The 18573-nt window shown below is 36.2% G+C and overlaps 1 protein-coding gene across 2 annotated transcripts in view; it reads left to right on the top strand.

Annotated features, from left to right (window-relative positions):
* CWC27 (CWC27 spliceosome associated cyclophilin) overlaps positions 1 to 18573 on the top strand; it is a 262287-nt gene that overhangs the window by 71417 nt on the left and 172297 nt on the right. The window contains exon 11 of one of the 2 annotated variants that reach the window (XM_065546311.2): positions 10173 to 10752. The exons of the other annotated variant lie outside the window; for it this stretch is intronic. Coding sequence (XP_065402383.1) covers positions 10173 to 10317 — 145 coding nt within the window. The 3' untranslated portion in view covers positions 10318 to 10752. Of the gene's footprint in view, positions 1 to 10172; positions 10753 to 18573 lie in introns of those variants that run through there. 2 annotated transcript variants of the gene reach the window in all.

Genomic DNA, 18573 nt, shown 5'->3' on the forward strand with positions numbered 1-18573 from the left:
GTTTTGCCACACAATGTAGGAGGAGAATGTTGAGTGTCTGAATATAATCAAAATTATTTTTTCCTTAAGTTAGATCCATCATTTATTCAGAACATATAAGCTCTTAATTGCTCCTGTCTTTCTTGAACATATTTGCTGGAACTTCTGAATGAAAGTAAAAGTACCTAATCATACTTTTGGAGCCAACAGGAAACTGTATTATATTGATCATTAATAACACTAGGTGAAATTATTCTGTTAAGAGAGTAAATGAGAATTACCAAAAATATTATGTATAGTATCACTAATATTGAGATGGAGGGAAAATCATCTGTGAATTGTTTTACGGAAGCAATCTCAAAAGTTGTCACATCCCTCTCTTTTTTTTAAAAAAAAAAAAGCACATTATATCATGAATATTCAAATACATTCTAAAGAAAGTAAAACCAAATTAAAAAAAAAAAACTTTCAACCTTTATTGAATTATATCTGTTTGCATAATAAGGCAACAAGTACAACTTTTTTCTGTGATTTTTGTAACCAGCAGCATAACTCTGCTCTTTTCTGATTTGAACTTTCAATGAACTCCTCTGTAAAGCTCTGATATTAAGTCTCCTCATACTACCTCAGTATTCTTTTATGTATCATAAACACAAAGAGAACTTTTTCTTTCTTTCTTTTTTTAAACTAAGGGAACTTTGATGTAATTTTCTAGGTCCCTACAAGAGATCTGGAATAACTTCACATTTTGTTTTAACCTCATGTTTATAATTTAGTTTTTGGAGTTCTATGAAACACCTTTCAGTCTCAGTTAAAGTAGATGATAATCACTCCTCTTAGTTTGGCCAAAAGGTAATGCTCAGTACAGTGACACATTCAAAAAGAAAGTGGAGCGATTTCCAAGCATTTATCTTCACTGTATTTTTACTGATGTCTGTCCTTCCTTGTCTTTCTGCTGTTTGTTTCTGTTGAAACTAAAGTGTTTCTTTGTAAACTCCAAGGACACATGTGTATTCTATACCTAGGATCCAAAAGTTTCCCATTCAAATGCTTATACTATCCTGTTTCTTCAGGCTGTGTACACCTAAGCTCTTAATCCTTTCCCCTGAGCCATCTCCAAAAGCAAGCTTTATATTTGGTGAAGCAAGAATTGTTTCTAAAGATTGTCCTTGGATTCAGTTGTAGACAGGAAAAGAGTTTGCAATTCTGGGAGTGTCCCTGGGTCCCACCGCCAAAACAACTGAATGTTTCTGGAGATTGCATAGTATAGAAACCTCTTGCATAGTATAGAAACCTCTTGCACAGTATAGAAACCTCTTGGTAGTATAGAAACATATCTTTGAAAATCCAAATTAACAAAACAGAAATGAGTAATTTTATTAAAAATATTTTTTCTTATGGGTTTTACATTTATAAGTATAATTTGATTTATTTTTGTGAATAAAAAGCTACCATTTCAGGCACATAATAGACTGAAGACAGTTTTCTAACAATAGATGATTTCCACAAAAGTTATTCAGTATGCATTAACATAGTGTCTTTACAGAGTTGTTCTAATATCAGAATTAGAAATTTTAGTTTTCAAAAAGTTACTGAATAAATGAATATTTCTGTGTAAAGTAAAAGTCCAAATCACATTTTATAAACGATTATAGACTAAGTCAGTGTTCCTACTTCCTTTACATGGATGTCCATAAAACAGATGTAATCCTGGCTATGGATGTCTTATGCATTCAAACCCTGTCAATTGCTGAACGTTTGGCAAAGATAATTATATATTTTGGCTTGGCATGTGGAAACAGCAAACTTTTCCACTTTCCATTATGTAAATTAGCAGTGGAAATAGCTCTATATTTCTCTATGATGTGATCTTGCTAAACATAGGTAATGTAGATTCATTTCTATTAGAAGGAATAATTTGCCACGAACTGATGGTCAAGTTTTTGGTATAACTTAAATATCATTTTGATATTTGTTTGTTGTGTGGAACCTCAGTCTCTTTTAACAATTTATTTTTTTCTCCTGAACATCTAAGTCATTATAGGTTCTAGCAAAATTGATTAGACTTTTCTGGTGACTTTTGTTTTGTATCTTTATGTTTTATATTTTTTATGAAGGAAACCATGGTATTTTTGCCTGAGGAAAAGGACTTGAGTCTTGTCATGATATGTGTTCCTTCTATATCTCGTTTCTTTGTGAGCCTATCATAATCCTTGGGACTGTTGAAATGTGGGCAATCAAAACTAAACAAAGATTTAAAAACTGTTGGTTTAATTTTGGTGATAAAATGATTAGACATTAAATTACCAAACCCAAGAAGAAAATATTTAATGAAGCAGTAGTTTATAAATTATATCACACAATCAGTTTAGCAAGTATTTGAATGTTATATTCAAATAAGTAAAGTTACATTTAAGCCACCCACTCAGATGAGAGTATATTATTCTTTTCACATTTATAGATAATAATGGTATCATTTAGTGAACCTTAAGCAAATGGTTTACAATTAAGTTTAAATATTGCTGAAGCCCCTCTTTTTCCTCAAAGTGCTTAGAAATGTTACACCTTTGAGGTAACCTAATGTTCATTAGTGGCTCTAGAAGACAATGGACAGGAAAGAGAAAAGTTAATCTCAAGGCAATAGCACTGATTGCCTGTTACTTTGCAAAGCATTATGTGGTATGTTCTATTTTTAAATTTCACTTTAGTGTTTTTACTTTCATTCAATTGTTAATCAGAAATATCTCCTCTGTGGAGATGTTTTTACCATTCTTGGAACTGCATGGAGTTTTCCCTTTAATAATACTACTGTTTGCAGAGGTCCCAGGCATGTGGACCTTAGAACAAAACAAAACAAAAGGCAAATCATTTTCCTACTTTTAATATGTGGCTAGGAGTAGGTTGGCTCATTCACAGCAAGCCTAATTTGATGTAAGTTAGTATGAACCTTTGACAAAATCCATGGTTTAGAATTTAGACTGGAAGGAGACAATAAATCTCACTGTTTAAATCACCCAACAGAGTAACAGTACTGTTTGTAACATTTCTCCAGCCCTCTTTCCTAAATCTGTTACTCTGTGATGTAAAGCCTTGGTTACTTTTCAGTACTTTTAAATTTGTTTGCAGAAGGTGGAGCCCAGAAAATGTGCCCATCATTGAGTGCTCTAAGTTTAGCCGAGGAAAGCAAGGACGTGGTAATATTTCTGTTCCAAAGAGTTGTATTTATCTGAGTTACAGGACTGGTTTACATAAATGAGAAACTAAGATTTTCCATACACCAGGAAAAGTTTCAAAAGGATGGCTTTTGTGCTTGCCACTTCATACCCACCAAATGTTACAAACAAATACTCATGTCTACAGTAAGCCATTTGTGGGTGTGCGTAATTGCGGTTCACAAGTCATTCAAGCTCAAGTCTTTTCCAGGTACAAATGAGAAACCCTTAGAAAATGAGTGCTCGCTCTGCATTTTTGGAATGAGTTCAGCTATTAAGATTTACGAATTTATTTTTTTGCACAAAAGTAGATATATCAGAGGGTCTTTTGTTTCAGGAAGGAGTTCTAACACCTTTGGTGTAAAATGGCATTCTTGTAATCTTTATCATATGTAACTACATTTTTGGTTGTTGAGATTAGGAGTTAAAGATGTTAAGCTCTTCAATAGCCTGCATAGTTTTAATTAACTTTTAAATACACAGACCTTTTGTAGACTGATAAGTTTTTAATGTGACTCCATTGCTTACTTTGGCTACTAAAGTGTCAAATTTGGTTCCAAAACTCATGAGAAGTTCAAAACTCATTCTGTTTTTTGTGGAGAAAGCAGAAGAGATTTCAATAAAGTTACTGGGTTTAATATCTAGCATTAGTCCTATCTCTTTTAAATAGCAAAATGACTTTCTCTTAGCAAGAATATGAAGCAAGTCCAGGGTTAGATAAATTCACTTTACCATTTTACCCTATATTTTCTATTTTTGATGTTAAAAAAAAGCCAAACCTCACCTCACAGGGGTCTCTCTTATTTAGAGTTTTACTACTTAGTTAAGCTATATAATTTTGCTGAACATTTTCAAACTACAAAATATGAAATAGTTGTTGCCGATCATAGAAACCTCCTTACTTTCAAAGTATTTTTGAAGTTGAAAACTTTTCTTAGTATTTCCTTCAGAAGGCATTTTAACCTTTTCAGTCTTTTGGATGTCATATCTAAAAAGTTGAAGTGTCCCTCAAAAAACACCTTAATTAATACTACATTTTTTCCTAGAGATTTTTGGACGTCTACATTTATCCTGCGCAGAAGTTCCAACTCCTTAGTGACTCTTCAACTAATCAAATGAGCATTCTCTACAATTAGTGTTGGTCATATAGTTGATTTATTCCTTAGGAATTAGCATTACTTATTTGATCAAAGTCATTAGATTGCTTTTACTATCTTAGTTTTCCTCTAAGTCTTATACAGCATTTTGGGTAGGTTATGGATTGACAGGAGGGGAACATACACACATACATATGTACATTCACATGTGTGCTTTTAGCTTTATGTTTCCAATTTAGTTAACCGAAGATCCAATGTTTTTAGAAGTAAAGTCAGAGTTGAAACAGATGCAATATATCAGCATAATTTCTCTTCATCACAAAGGCCCTCAATAGAGATAAACAGCTGCTAATAACAATATACATATAGGTTATGTACATACAATATGCAGATAGTGTTCCTCAATCAGGAAAGTTCATTTCTTACTATGTCACTGCCCTTTTAAAGTCACTATTCTAAAAGAGCTCACAATCTGTGGGCTATTGCATTTTCATCACTATTCCAGAGAACATGAACTAATAATCTGTGGGCTTCCTTTTAAGGGAATGTTTATAATTACCAGACTTTCCTGGTTGTTGAAGTGAACTCAGTGTCAGCAAGGACATGTTCTCATCCAGAGGGAGAAAGCAGAGCTAATACCCAGGTGTTCTCTGCCACGAACTTGCAAGTGCTCTGGAAAGCCCATTTCCCCATAAGTATTAAAGCTGAAATTTATAACTTTGAATTTTAGAGTAACCCAGTAAGCTCTTGATTATTTTATGTCAGAGAAAAGAACAGAGAAGGATGGCAATCAAAATTGACCTAATTTGTAAAATCACTTATGTTTGGATTTAGAATGATTTTTGTACTTGGGTTTGAATGTGGCCATATCTGTCATACCTGCTTAGGGGATTTATGAAAAATAATAAGTCATACTATGAAAATAATCAGTCATACTATAAAAATTTGACCTAAGAGGAAGTGAGAAGCTGTTTGGTCTATCTCTTTTTGATAAGGAAAGAATATCTTTCAAAACAATGGAAGGTGGGGCCATTTTCAGAACTTTAATGTAATCCTTTTTGTGAATTCCTAACCTCTGTCTGGCATATACTAGGTACTCAGGAAATGTTTATTGAATGAGTAAATAAGGAAGTACTTGCATTGATTGAGGCCTTTAAATGTGTAAGGTGCACAGAATTTAGATATATGAGGACAAAGTCTTGACTCTTAAAATATTTGTTGAGAAGAAACATTCATTCAGTATTCATCCACTGGATTTTGAATTGTGATGGCCCTGTGAAGAGTTCAAGAATGAAGAAGATGAGAGTTTGAAAGCCTGTAGTGTAAGGAAGTATGTAATGGGTGCAGGAATAGTAGTCGGTGAGTAGTTATATATGATACAGGCAGTGTTAAGGAATTTAAGGCAAGGATAGTTGACTTTTGTGGACAAGGAAAGCTTAATGGAATAGGTAGCATTTAAGCTAGCCATAAATGGAGTAAAGTGAAGCAGGTAGGAAGTCATTTATTTTTGGAGGGGACTTGAGAAAGTACTTGGAAACAGGAAAGCACAGGGCCTGATGAGGGCAGGGCACTGTAAAAGGCCTATCTCCACTGGAAAATAGTGGGAATAGAAGTGTTGGGCTGGGATATAAAGATCTTGAAGCAGACTATTTTGGCCTTCTTTTGGGATCTATTTAGTATTTTTGAGTACTATCTTAATGAGATAGATTACAGTGAGGGAAGAAGAGTAGAGGCAAAAAGATCAGTTAGGAATCTGTGGCACTTATCTAAGGGGGAGATTAAAGCACTTGAAAAGAACACAGAAAAGATGGGGAAAAGTTGGTTGTGAAAAAAGAAGTGGCAAGTTGACATGGGAACTGATTGAGTGACCAAAGAGGAAGCAGCCAAAGAGGACTCCTGACACATCCTATAAAGGGACATTGTAACTTCAGGGTCATCTGTGGTCAGAAGACTGTAAATTATAAACTCCCTTAGATCTAGTCTCTAGGGGTTCTCTTTGGAGGAAACTAGTCCTTGTAGGCTCCCTGCCAGGGACATGGTCCTTCAGGCCTGCCCTCTCCAGAGCTAAATCTCTGAGTCTGTGGCTGGGAATTAGGAACCAAGTAGTCGGTGTGGTGGGAAAAAGTGGCTTAGTGTGCCAAGTGGAGAAGTGAGCACTGCAGAAGCTGAGATCAGGAAGACCGACAGCAAGAGCCAGACAGGAGAGGACTTACTGCTGCACCCAAGCAATGTCCTCAAGGGATGGGAAGATAAACCTTTCCCAAGGACTGAGCAGAAGGAGTTGGCAGAAAAGAGAGTTGATTGTTGTTGGCCTTTGTGTGTTTTTACCCTTTTTCATAAAACAAACAAACAAACAAAAAATATATATGTGTATATATACTCATTAAGGACATTTTAGAAAACAGAGGCAGGTAAAAATGGAAAAAAACCTGTTTTTTTCTGATCTGCATTGAACTCTTAATATCATAATTTTAGAAGTCTTTCTATGAGGCAGGTTTTTTTCAGCTGAAGGTAACAGTATGTATCATATAAATGCACAAGATAGCTATTAATGCTATTATTGTTTGTTACTGTTAGTTGACAATAAGTAGACAGTAGTCAGATCATAAAAGAGCTTGTATTTTGTTGGAGAGCTACTGAAGAATCTTCAGCAGGGAAGGGGCATAATCAGATTTATATTTTAGAATGATTTATTTGGCCTAAATATGAACAGTGGATTAGAAGGCCCTGAGACTTGAAGTCTGGAAATCAGTTTTGAGGCCAGATCATAGGGGCTAATCAAGGCATTGGGAATGGCCAGACCAGGGGCAGGGGGACTGGATAGCAAAGAAATTTGAGAGCTTTGTAAGGAAAAATTGACAGGATGTGGGGATTGGTAAGTTGTGAAGGTAGAAAAGCATGCTATAGCTATCTCAATTAGATGTCCCACAGGGACTTCAAATTCAACATTTCCAAAACAGAAATTGTAATCATTCTTACCAAGTTTACACCATGTCTATCTTTGTCCATTTTCTGCTGCTATAACAGAATATGAAAGAATGGGTCATTATAAGCAACAGAAGTTTGTTTGGCTTATAGCTCTGGAGGCAAGGAAGTCCAAGACCATGGTGCTGGCATCTGACAAGAGCCTTTGTGCTTTGCCCATGGTAGGAGGAGGAAGGCGGAAGACCGAAAGACAAGTGGGGGTGCAAGAGAGAGGGAGGAAATAAGTCCAAGCATCTTTTTTCAGGAGCTCACACCCATAATGATGAACCTATTCACATGATAATGGCATTAATCTACTCATGAGGGCAGATTGCTCATGGCCTAATCACCTCATAAAGGTGAGTGCACTGGAGTGCAGTGGTGTGACCTTGACTCACTGCAACCTCTGCCTCCTGGGTTCAAGCGATTCTCCTGCCTCGGCCTCCTGAGTAGCTGGGAGGCGCCTGCCACCAAGCCGGCTAATTTTTTGTATTTTTAGTAGAGACAAGGTTTCACCATGTTAGCCAGGATGGTCTTGATCTCCTGACCTCGTGATCCACCTGCATCAACCTCCCAAAATGCTTAGGTTACAGGCGTGAGCCACTGCTCCCAGCCTATATTTTTTTAATTAGATGGGATCTTACCCTGTCACCCAGGCTGGAGTGCAGTGGCTTGATCTCGACCCATTGCAGCCTCTGCTTCCCAGGCTCAAGAAATCCTCCTACTTCATCCTTCTAAGTAGCAGGGACTACAGGTGCACACCACCACGCCCGGCTTATTTTTTGTATTTTAGGTGGAGATGGGGTTTCGCCATGTTGACCAAGCTGGTCTCAAACTCCTGACTCAGCGATCCGCCTGCCCTCACCCTCTCAAAGTGCTGGGATTACAGGGGTGAGCCACCCTACCCGGCCTTTTTTAAGTTCTAATTGTTTCTCAAGATTCCTTTGCCGATAAACCCTAAATCTCAGTCTTCAAGTCCTTTGTAATGTTTCACCTAAAAGGAATAATTTATGTAAGAATAATCAATCTCCATTAATGTTAATATTACAAGGTTTACTCTTTCAAGGTTTTGTATAGGGATTTTTTTATTTATCTGTGTTTTTCTGAAATATTTCTTGAAAAGCCTCAGTCCACTGGTTGTCAGTTGTTTATGGCAGTACAAAGGAAGATAGCAAGTATTTTTGCCAGACATTAGCTTTATTTGTTCAGCAAGAACTCTGAGATTTTGTAAGATTTTAATACCTCTACTGTTTTCATTTATTTTGTGACTCTGAAAAGCCCACTACCATATATTATCAGGAAACTCAAGAGAGCTTTTCTTTGACTTCCAGATTCACAACAATGAAAAAAGTTAAAGATAGCCACTTTCTAGGAAAGACAGACTAGAATCAAAGGATTTGCTGCATATATGTGGGAGTATTGATTTTAACATCTCAATTCTAAGTAACTCATCTTGAGATAGTTTTTTGAAGTGTTAATGCATTTTATTTGTAGGTTTAGTCTCAAACAAATTCCACTAATGACATAACTCCCAGGAGAGATTGGCAATATCCAGAAATCAGTCCACTTTTTATCCTCCACCCAATTAAAATGTAATATTATGTAAATGTTTTGACATATCTATATCTAGTAGGAAGAATTATAACAGAAGAGAAAAGCCTTATTTTCTAGACAAACAAGTGAAATTAATTGGTAGATTTTAATCTGGAGAAGTTCACAGGCACTTAAAAATTACTTGCTTATCTTTTTCTAAACATTAACAGAATTTTTTATAGTGCTGGAAAATCAAAATGGAAGTATAGTTATAGTCATTCAAATACCTACATGATTTTTAAAATATACTGGGTCTGGTGACTAGTGACATCAGCAAAATAACAGAATAGGAAGTCTCAAGCTCCACTTCCATGCCCTGCCTCCCAACCCTGCCCCTCCGCCACCCCGCGGCCCCGACCCACAAAGTTCAGCTAGGCTAGACTAGAGCATCCTTTTGAAAACTGCAACACTTGGAAACAAGCCTGAGATACCCTCATGATTTGCAGAACTGAATAAAACCTGAATTAGAAGTGTAAGAATGGTCTTATTACAACAGTGCTGCCCCTCCCCTTCCCCTAAGTCAAGCACAACACCTGATGGAGATTTTTTCTCTGAACCCAGAATTTCAACATTGGGGAAGGGAAATGGATGCAGTCGTCCAGCATACCTAGCATTCTGATATGCTTCTTATGAAACCCACTCCGAAGCAATCAGCATGGCTAGACTGCCTGGAGTCAAGTAGAAATAAAGGAGGCAGAAGTCATATTGACCAGTGCATGGATCTTGACGGTACCTCTGTTTTCCTGACAGCTGTGATGCCTGGTCACAGATACCAGCCAACCTCATAGTTGACCCCCAGAGCTGAGCTAGTTGCCTTCAGAAGGATGATGGAAAGTTCATCATAGCTTGAGTCCTTCGGCTGCTAGTTTCCTACCCAGCCTCAGAGCCCACCTCTGTGACCCTGCTATGCAGGGAGATGCCCACTTCCTCCCATTTTAGGGAAGTGAAGGGTCTATACCAGTTTGAATTGAGAAGTCAAGCAGCAGCTCCCCCCCCTCAGCCAAAAAAACCTGCTTTACAACCCCACCCAGGTAGAGAGACTCTCCACCTTTATGAATTTCAGAGAATTAAATGGTCTAGACTGACTTGACATGGGTGCTCAAGCAGTGGCTCCATTCAGCCAGTAAGCCATTCCAGTGACTTTGCATAGGCAGGGAGATTTCACGCATCTTAGAGAAGCATAGAGCCTAGACCTGCTTGACCCAGGCAGTCAAACAGCCACTAAACTCAACCACATGGCAATCCCATGGCTCTATCCTGACAGGCAGGTAATCCTCAATTGTGCATTTCTAAGGGTCACAGCTTCTGGTATTTCCTCTCTCCCAAGAAATTACTCTGCCTCACCTTGGAGCCCAGCCTACAGCCCAGCCCAACTGCAGATCTCAAATAGCAGAATTGCCCATCCAGGGAATACAGCTTGCAGCTGGCCTGATGAGAAGCCATCACAGTATCTAGCCCTTAACTCTGCCTAATAGCAGAGCCCAGCCACTGATCTCACCAGACAGTGAAGTCTATCCAGCAGCCCCATGTAACATCAGAGGAAAGGCATCTGCCCAGCAAATTAGAGAACTCCCAACAAGCTCTGACTCCCTGGGATCATCACCAGCTGGCCCTTCACAGGCTAAACTAAATAGTGAACCTCTATCCATGCCAAAGAACATCTATTGTAAAGGCTAGAAGGGGGCTTTCTCCTCAAATGCATAGACAATAACACAAGGACACAAGAACTACAAAGAAAAAAAATCCCAAAAGAAACTAATAAAGCTTCAGTAATGGACCGCAAAGAAATGGAGATCTTTGGAATGACTGAGGAAGAATTGAGAATACTACTCAAAGATATTCAGTGATGTACAAGAATATGTGGATAGAAAATGTAATAAAGTTTGGAAACTGCTACATAACAAAAAGACAAGTTTGACAGAAACAGAAACAATATAAAAGAAACATAAATTCTAGAGCCGAGGAATACAGTGACTGAAGTAAAAATTCAATAGAAAGCATCAGTGGTGGATTTGATAGAGCAGAAGAAAGAATCAATGATCTGGAAGACAACATTTGATATTATCCAGTTAGAGGACCAAAAAGACAAAAGAGTGAAAAAGAATGAAAGCTTATGGGATTTATGAGACGCCATCAAGAGATCAAACCTTTGCATACTAGGATTTGCAAAAGAAGAAAGAGAAAGAGTCACAAAGCCTATTTAAGGAAAGAATGGCTGAAAAATCCCCTAATCTGGGAATAGATATGAATATCCAGGTACAAGAAGCACAGAAATTTCAATCAAATTCAACACACAGAGGGGTATACCAAGGCATACAATAATCAAACTGTCAAAAATCAAAGACAAAATATTTTGAGAACAGCAAGAGATAATAAACACATCACATACAAAGGAGACAATATGACTATCAGCAGATTTCTCAGCAGAAACCCAGTAGGCCAGGAGAGAGTGGCATGATATAATTGAAATGCTGAAGGAAAACAAACACAAAAACTACTAATCAAGAATACTTTACCCAGCAAAGCTATCTTTCATAATTGAGGGGGAAATAATACTTTCTCCCTCAATTTCATGAAACATATGAAATTGCAAAACTCAATGTTGTATGTAAAATAGTGCCATATTCAGAAAACTCTAGGACTGTAATAATGGTGTGTAAGGCAATTTCATCCCTAGTACATGGGTTTAAAAACAAAAATATTAATAGCAACTATAGCTAAAATAAATTATCAAGGTATACACATTAAAAATGATGTAAATTCTGCCATTAAAAACATAATGTTGAAGGGGTATGCAAAAGTATAGAATTGTTGTATGCAAAGTTAAGTTGCTATCAGCTTATACTTGATTGTTTATAAGATGTTCTGTGTAAACCTCATGGTAATCACAAAGCAAAAATCTTTAGTGGAAGTATAAAGCAAAAATAGAAAGGATTCAAAGCATACCACTACAGAAAAACATCAAATCACAAAGGAAGATAGCAAGAGAGGAAGACAGAAAAAATTATTTACCAAACATCCAGAAAAAAACTAAGAAAATGGCAATAGGCCAGGGACAGTGGCTCATGCTTGTAATCCCAGCACTTTGGAAGGCCGAGGCAGGCAGATCACTTGAGTTCAGGAGTTTGAGATCAGCCTGGCCAATATGGTGTGACCCCATCTCTACTGAAAATACAAAAATTAGCTGAGCATGGTGGCATGCACCTGTAATCCCAGATACTCGGTAGGGTGAGACGGGAGAATCACTTGAACCCAGGAGGTGGAGGTTGCAGTGAGCCAGGATCACTCTACTGCACTCCAGCCTGGGTGACAGAATGAGACTCCACCTCAATAAAAAGAAAAGAAAAGAAAATGGCAATAGTACATCCTACATGTTAATAATTACCTTGATTATAAATGGATTAAATTCTCTAATAAAAAGACAGTTACTGAGTGGATTAAAAAATAAGACTTAGCTATATGCCGTATACAAAAGATACATCTCACTTTTAAGGATACACATAGATGGAAACTGAAGGAATAGATAGATATTCCATGCAAATTCAAACCAAAAGAGAGTAGGACAAAAGACAAAATTGATTTTAAGTCAAAACCCATAAAATGAGACAAAGGACATTATATAATGATAAAGGGGTCAATTTACCAAAAGGATACAACAATTATAAATATGTTTGCACCCTACATGGGAGCATCTAAATATATAAAACAAAGATAAAAAGATCTGAAGGGAGAAATAGATTGCAGCACAATAACAACAGGGGACTTCTATACCTCAGTTTCAAAAATGGACAGATTAGCAATCCAGAAAATTAATAAGGAAACATTGGACTGTAACAATACTTTTGACCAAAGGAACCTCACAGACATATCTAAAACATTCCATTCAACAGCAACAGAATACACATTTTCCTTGAGGACACACAGAACGTTCTTCAGCTTAGATAACAAAATAAGCCCCAGCAAATTTAAGATGATTGAAATTATATTAAGTATATTTTCTGACCACAATGATATGAAAGTAGAAATCAATAACAGGAAGAATTTTGGAAAAATTAAAAAATACATGGAAATTGCACAACATGTTTCTAAAAACAAATGGGTCAATGAAGAAATTAAATGGGAAATTTAAAAATATATTGGGAAAAATGAAAATGTAAACACAGTATACTAAGACTTACGGGATACAGCAAAACCAGTTCTATTAGGAATGTTTATAGCAAAAAAAAAAAAAAAAAAAAACCTATATCAAAAAAAGAGAAAGATCTCAAACAACTTAATGTTACAACTCAAGGAAATTTTAAAAAGAACAAACTAAGCCTAAAGCTAGGAGAGAAAAAATACAATAAAGATCAGAGCAGGGATAAAGAAATAGAGACTAGAAAAACAATACAAAACATTAACAAAATTAAGGGTTGATTTTTGAAAAAATAAAATTGACAGATTTTAGCTAACTTAAGAGAAAAGGAGAGAAGGGTAAAATAAATAAAATCAGAAATTAAAAGAGAAGACAATAGAACTGATACCATGGAAATACCAAGGATCATAAGAGACTGTTATGAACAATTATGCACCAACAAATAGGACAACCTAGGAGAAATGGATAAGTTCCTAGACATATACCACCTACCAAGAAGCTGAACAGACCAATAATGTGTAAGCAGATTGAATTAGTAATTCTTAAAATCTCCCACCAAAGGAAAGCACAGCCCATGGTAGTTTCACAGCTGAATTATAGTAAACATTTAAAGAACTGGTATCAATCCTTCTCAAACTCTTCCGAAAAACCAGAGAGGAGGGAATACTTTCAAACCCTTTTTATGAATCCAGCATTGCTGTGATACCAAAGCCAGACAATTACGTTACCAGAAAAGCAAATTACAAGTCAGTATTCTTGATGAGCATAGATGCAAAAATCCTCAAGAAAATACTGGAAAACCAAATTCAATTATACATTAAAAGGATTCTCCACCATGATCAAATGGGATTTATCCCTGAGATACACAAAAGACTCAACATACACAAATCAATAAATGTGGTACATCACATTAACAAAATGAAGTATAAAAACCTTATGATCATGTCACTAGATGCAGAAAAAGCATTTGATAAAATTCAACATTCTTTTATTATAAAAACTCACCAAATTAGGTATAGAAGGAATGTGCCTCAACGCAATAAAAGCCGTGTAAGAGAAGCCTACAGCTAATAATATACTCAATGGGGAAAAGCTGAAAGCTTTTTCTCTTAAAATCCGAAACAAGATAAGGATGCCCATTCTCACCACTTCTATTCAAATAGCACTAGAATTCCTTTCCAGAGCAGATAGGCAAGAGAAAGAAAAGGCACACAAATAGGAAAGGAAGAAGTAACATTGTGAATATTTGCTGACAACACAATGTTATATGTAGAAAGAAAACTCTACAGACTCCACCAAAGAGCTATATGAACTAATAAAGTTGCAGGATACAAAGTCAACACAAAGAGCAGTAGCAGTTCTGTACACTAACAATGAACTATCTGAAAAAGAAATCAAAAGAACACTCCTATTTCCAATAGCTACCAAAAAAAAATAAAAAAATTAGGAATAATGTAACTATGAAGGTAAAAGACCTGTACACTGAAAACTGTAAAAAGAAATTAAAGAAGACAAAGAAATGGAAAGATATCACATGTTCTTGGATTGGAAGAATTAATATTGTTAAAATGTCCATACTAATTGATATGGTTTGGATCTGTGTACCTGCACAAATCTCATGTTGAGTTGTAATCGTCAGTATTGGAGTTGGGACCTGGTGGGAGGTGATTAGATCATGGGTTGGTTTCTCATGAATGGGTTAGCACCATCCCACAAGTGCTGTTCTCGTGAAAGAGTTCTCACAAGATCTAGTTGTTTGAAAGTATGTAGCACCTCCCCTATCTCTCTTGCTCCTGCTCTGCCTGCTTTCTCTTTACCTCCTGCCATGATTTCCTGAGGCTTCCCCAGAAGCAGAAGCCACTATGCTTCCTGTACAGCATGCAGAACCATGAGCCAATTAAATCTCTTTTGTTTATAAATTACCCAGTCTCAGGTGTTTCTTTATAGCAATGGGAGAACACACTAATATGCTATCCAAAGTCATTGTATGGTTTGACTGCATGTCCCCACCCAGATCTCATCTCAAATTGTAATTCCCACATGTCGAGGGAGGGACCTGGTGGGGAGCAATAGGATCACAGGGGAGGTTTTGCCCATGCTGTTCTCGTGATAATGAGTTCTCATGAGATCCGATAGTTTAAAAGTGTATGGCAGTTCTCTTTCTCTCTCACTCTCTCTCTCTCTCTCTCTCTCTCTCTCTCTCTCTCCTGCTGCCTTGTGAAGAAGGTGCTTGCTTCTCCTTTGCCTTATGCCATAATTGTCAGTTTCCTGAGGCCTTCCCAGCCATCTGGAACTGTGTGTCAATTAAACCTCTTTTCTTTGTAAAATAACTCAGTCTCAGGTAGTTCTTTATAGCAGTGTGAGAATGGACCAATAGAGTGATCTATGGATTTAATGCAATTACTATGAAAATTCCAATGTTAGTTTTCATATAAATAGAAAAAAAATCTTAAAATTCATATGAAACTACGTACAAACCACAAAAAAATCCCTCAAATAGCCAAGGCAATTACAAGCACAGAGAGCTAAGCTGAAGGTATCATACTACCTGATTTTAAACTATACTACAAAGTTGTAGTAATTAAAACAGCTTGGTACTGGCAAAAAAAAAAAAAATCAACCAATTGAAGGGCATACTAGAAAACTCAGAAATAAACCCATGCATGTATGATCAATTGATTTTTGACAAAGGGCCAAAAACCTGCACTGGGAAAAGGATAGTCTCATCAATAATTGGTTTTGGAAAAACTGGATATCCACATGGAGAATAATGAAATTGGGCCCATATACAAAAATCAACAGTAAATAAGTATACTTAATCTTAAGATCAGAAACTGTAAAACTGACAGAAGAAAACATAGGGGGAAAAATGACATATTAGTACAGTTAATGGTATTTTGGATTTGGATTTAACAAGAGGTAACGAAAGCAAAAATAGATAAATGAGATTACATCCACTGAAAAGCTTCCACACAGCAAAGGAAACAATTAACAGTGTGCAGAGTCAAACTACAATTGGAAAAAAAATATTTGCAAGCCAGATGTCTAATGAAGGGCTAATATCTAAAACATATAAGGAGCTCAAATAATAGCAAGAAAACAAAATAAAAAAATTAAAACCCGGGGATGGGACCTGAAAAGACGTTTCTCAAAAGAAGACACAAGTGGCCAACAGATACATGAAAAAATGCTCAATATCACTAATGATTAGGGAAATGCAAATTAAAACCATGATGAGATATCACCTCACACCTGTCAGAATGGCTATAATAAAAAGAGAAAAGATAAGTGTTGGCAAGGATGTGGAAAAAAGGAACCCTTGTACACTGTTGGTGGGAATGTAAATTAGTACAGCCATTATGAAAACTGTATGATGATTCCTCAAAAATCTAACATTAGCATTATCATATGAATCAGCAATACCGCTTTTAGATATTCACCTAAACGATTTGAAATTCATTTGTTGAAGAGATGTCTACACTACATGTTCATTGCAGCACTATTCACAGTCGCCAAGTTATGAACTCAATTGTCCATAAACAAATGAATAGGTAAGGAAAATGTGGTGTATTATATATACACAACGGAATGCTTTTCAACTTTGCTAAAGAAGGAAATTCTGTCACTGGCAACATCAATGGAACTAGAGAACATTATGCTAAGTGAAGTAAGCCAGGCACAGAAAGACAAATACCCTGTGTTCTCACTTATATGTGGACTCAAACAGTTAAACTCATAGAAGCACAGTAGAATGGTGGTTAGAGAGGCTAGACAGGTGGGAGGAATAGGGAGATGATGCTCACAGGGTACAAAATCATACAGGAGGAATATGTTACTGGTTTGTTTTTTACTTCTATTGCACAGCATCATTAATGTAGTTAACAGTGGAGTATTATACATCTCAAAATGGCTAAGAAAATGAATATCTAATGTTCACACCACAAAAGTAGATTAAGTATTTGAAGTGATGGATGTTAACTAGCTTGATTTAATTTTTCCACATTCATAAATCATAACATCACTTTGTACTACAAAAAGTTTTTACAATTATAAATTATCAATTTACAATTTTAAAAAATACTAGAAAATTTTTGAAAGGCATCAAACTTAGCTATATGATTTAATTTAGATGCTAGCTAAGCAATACCAAGTAAAAATCTTTACTCATTTCAATTCAAGATGTATTGAACACTTACTAAGTGCAAGGAGGTATGCAGAATGCTCATTTATTTGATACTTTGTTGAAAAGTTAACTATATTTAATTTATCTCACTCGTTTTCTTTTGTCTTTTAAAGGTGAGAATTCTAACTCTTTTAGAAACTAAAAACAGTTTCAACTAAGTTCTTGAAACCAGATTTTCAGAAAAGTTTGTAAACAACTATTTCAGTATGTGACATAACCTTTCAGTATAATTTGGAGAGCATGATATTGTTACCTGAATTACTTCTCTTTCTACTACTAGTACATAATAATATTCTACTATTATTAAAACACAGAAATGTTCTTAGAGATGGAAACATAAGTAACTGGTTAGAGTGCTTTAATAATTTTGTATCTGCTACTAATTAATGCCTGGTATTTGTTCATTTTTTTATGTGCACAAATAAACCAAAAGATCACAGTGACTAAAAATGTTTTAATAACTTTAGGTTATATACATGCTGAATGGCTAAAATCTCCAGCATAAATGAAAATGAAATAAATGACTGCTAATAAAAGATTATACCTTTATCATATTCTTCAGCCCAAAGCATTTTTGCTGACAGCATTTATTAGATGTCTAAGATCTACTTCAGGGAGGGACAAAAGAGCCAAACAGTGTTTCAGAGTCAGATGCTTCAAGAGGGAAAACCTTTTTTTTTTTTTTTTTTGAGACAGCCTTGCTCTGTTGCAGAGGCTGGAGTGCAGTGGCGCGATCTCGGCACACTGCAACCTCCGCCTTCCAAGTTCAAGTGATTCTCCTGCCTTAGCCTCTGGAGTAGGTGGGATTACAGGCGCCTGCCACGACACCCAGCTAATTTTTGTATTTTTAGGAGAGATAGGGTTTCACCATGTTGGTCAGGCTGGTCTTGAACTCCTGACCTCAGGTGATCTGCTCGCCTCAGCCTCCCAAAGTGCTGGAATTACAGGCATGAGCCACTGCTCCAGGACCCCCCCCTTTTTTTTTTAATTAAATTAAGGGCTTTTCATATTTTCATTTTCAAATTAAAGCAAACCCAAACTTATAAATAATTTGAAATAAATTACTGTTCCTTTGAAAACTTATAATTACAACATTTTAAACTCTTTTAAGAGAAAATGACTTAGAATTGTATGGGTCCCATTCCCTATCCTTTAGGGCATTGATTCAATGAACTTGCTGTCTAAGAAACTACAGACTATGGTAATATGGCATTCTCCTCTAACTCCTTACATTGAAAGGTATTCACACAAAAGAAGGACTCAGTTATTTCTATTCTCTATAGAGTTCCTAGAGGGACAGATTCAGGATTGGTGAGTCAAAATGACTAGGAGGCAGATTTGGGCTCAACAATATGGAAAAACTTTCTAACAGGTAGACCAGGTCCAAAATGGAATAAATCTGTGATATCA

This window comes from Macaca fascicularis, chromosome 6 (genome assembly GCF_037993035.2).
Source record: "Macaca fascicularis isolate 582-1 chromosome 6, T2T-MFA8v1.1".
NCBI lineage: Eukaryota > Metazoa > Chordata > Mammalia > Primates > Cercopithecidae > Macaca > Macaca fascicularis.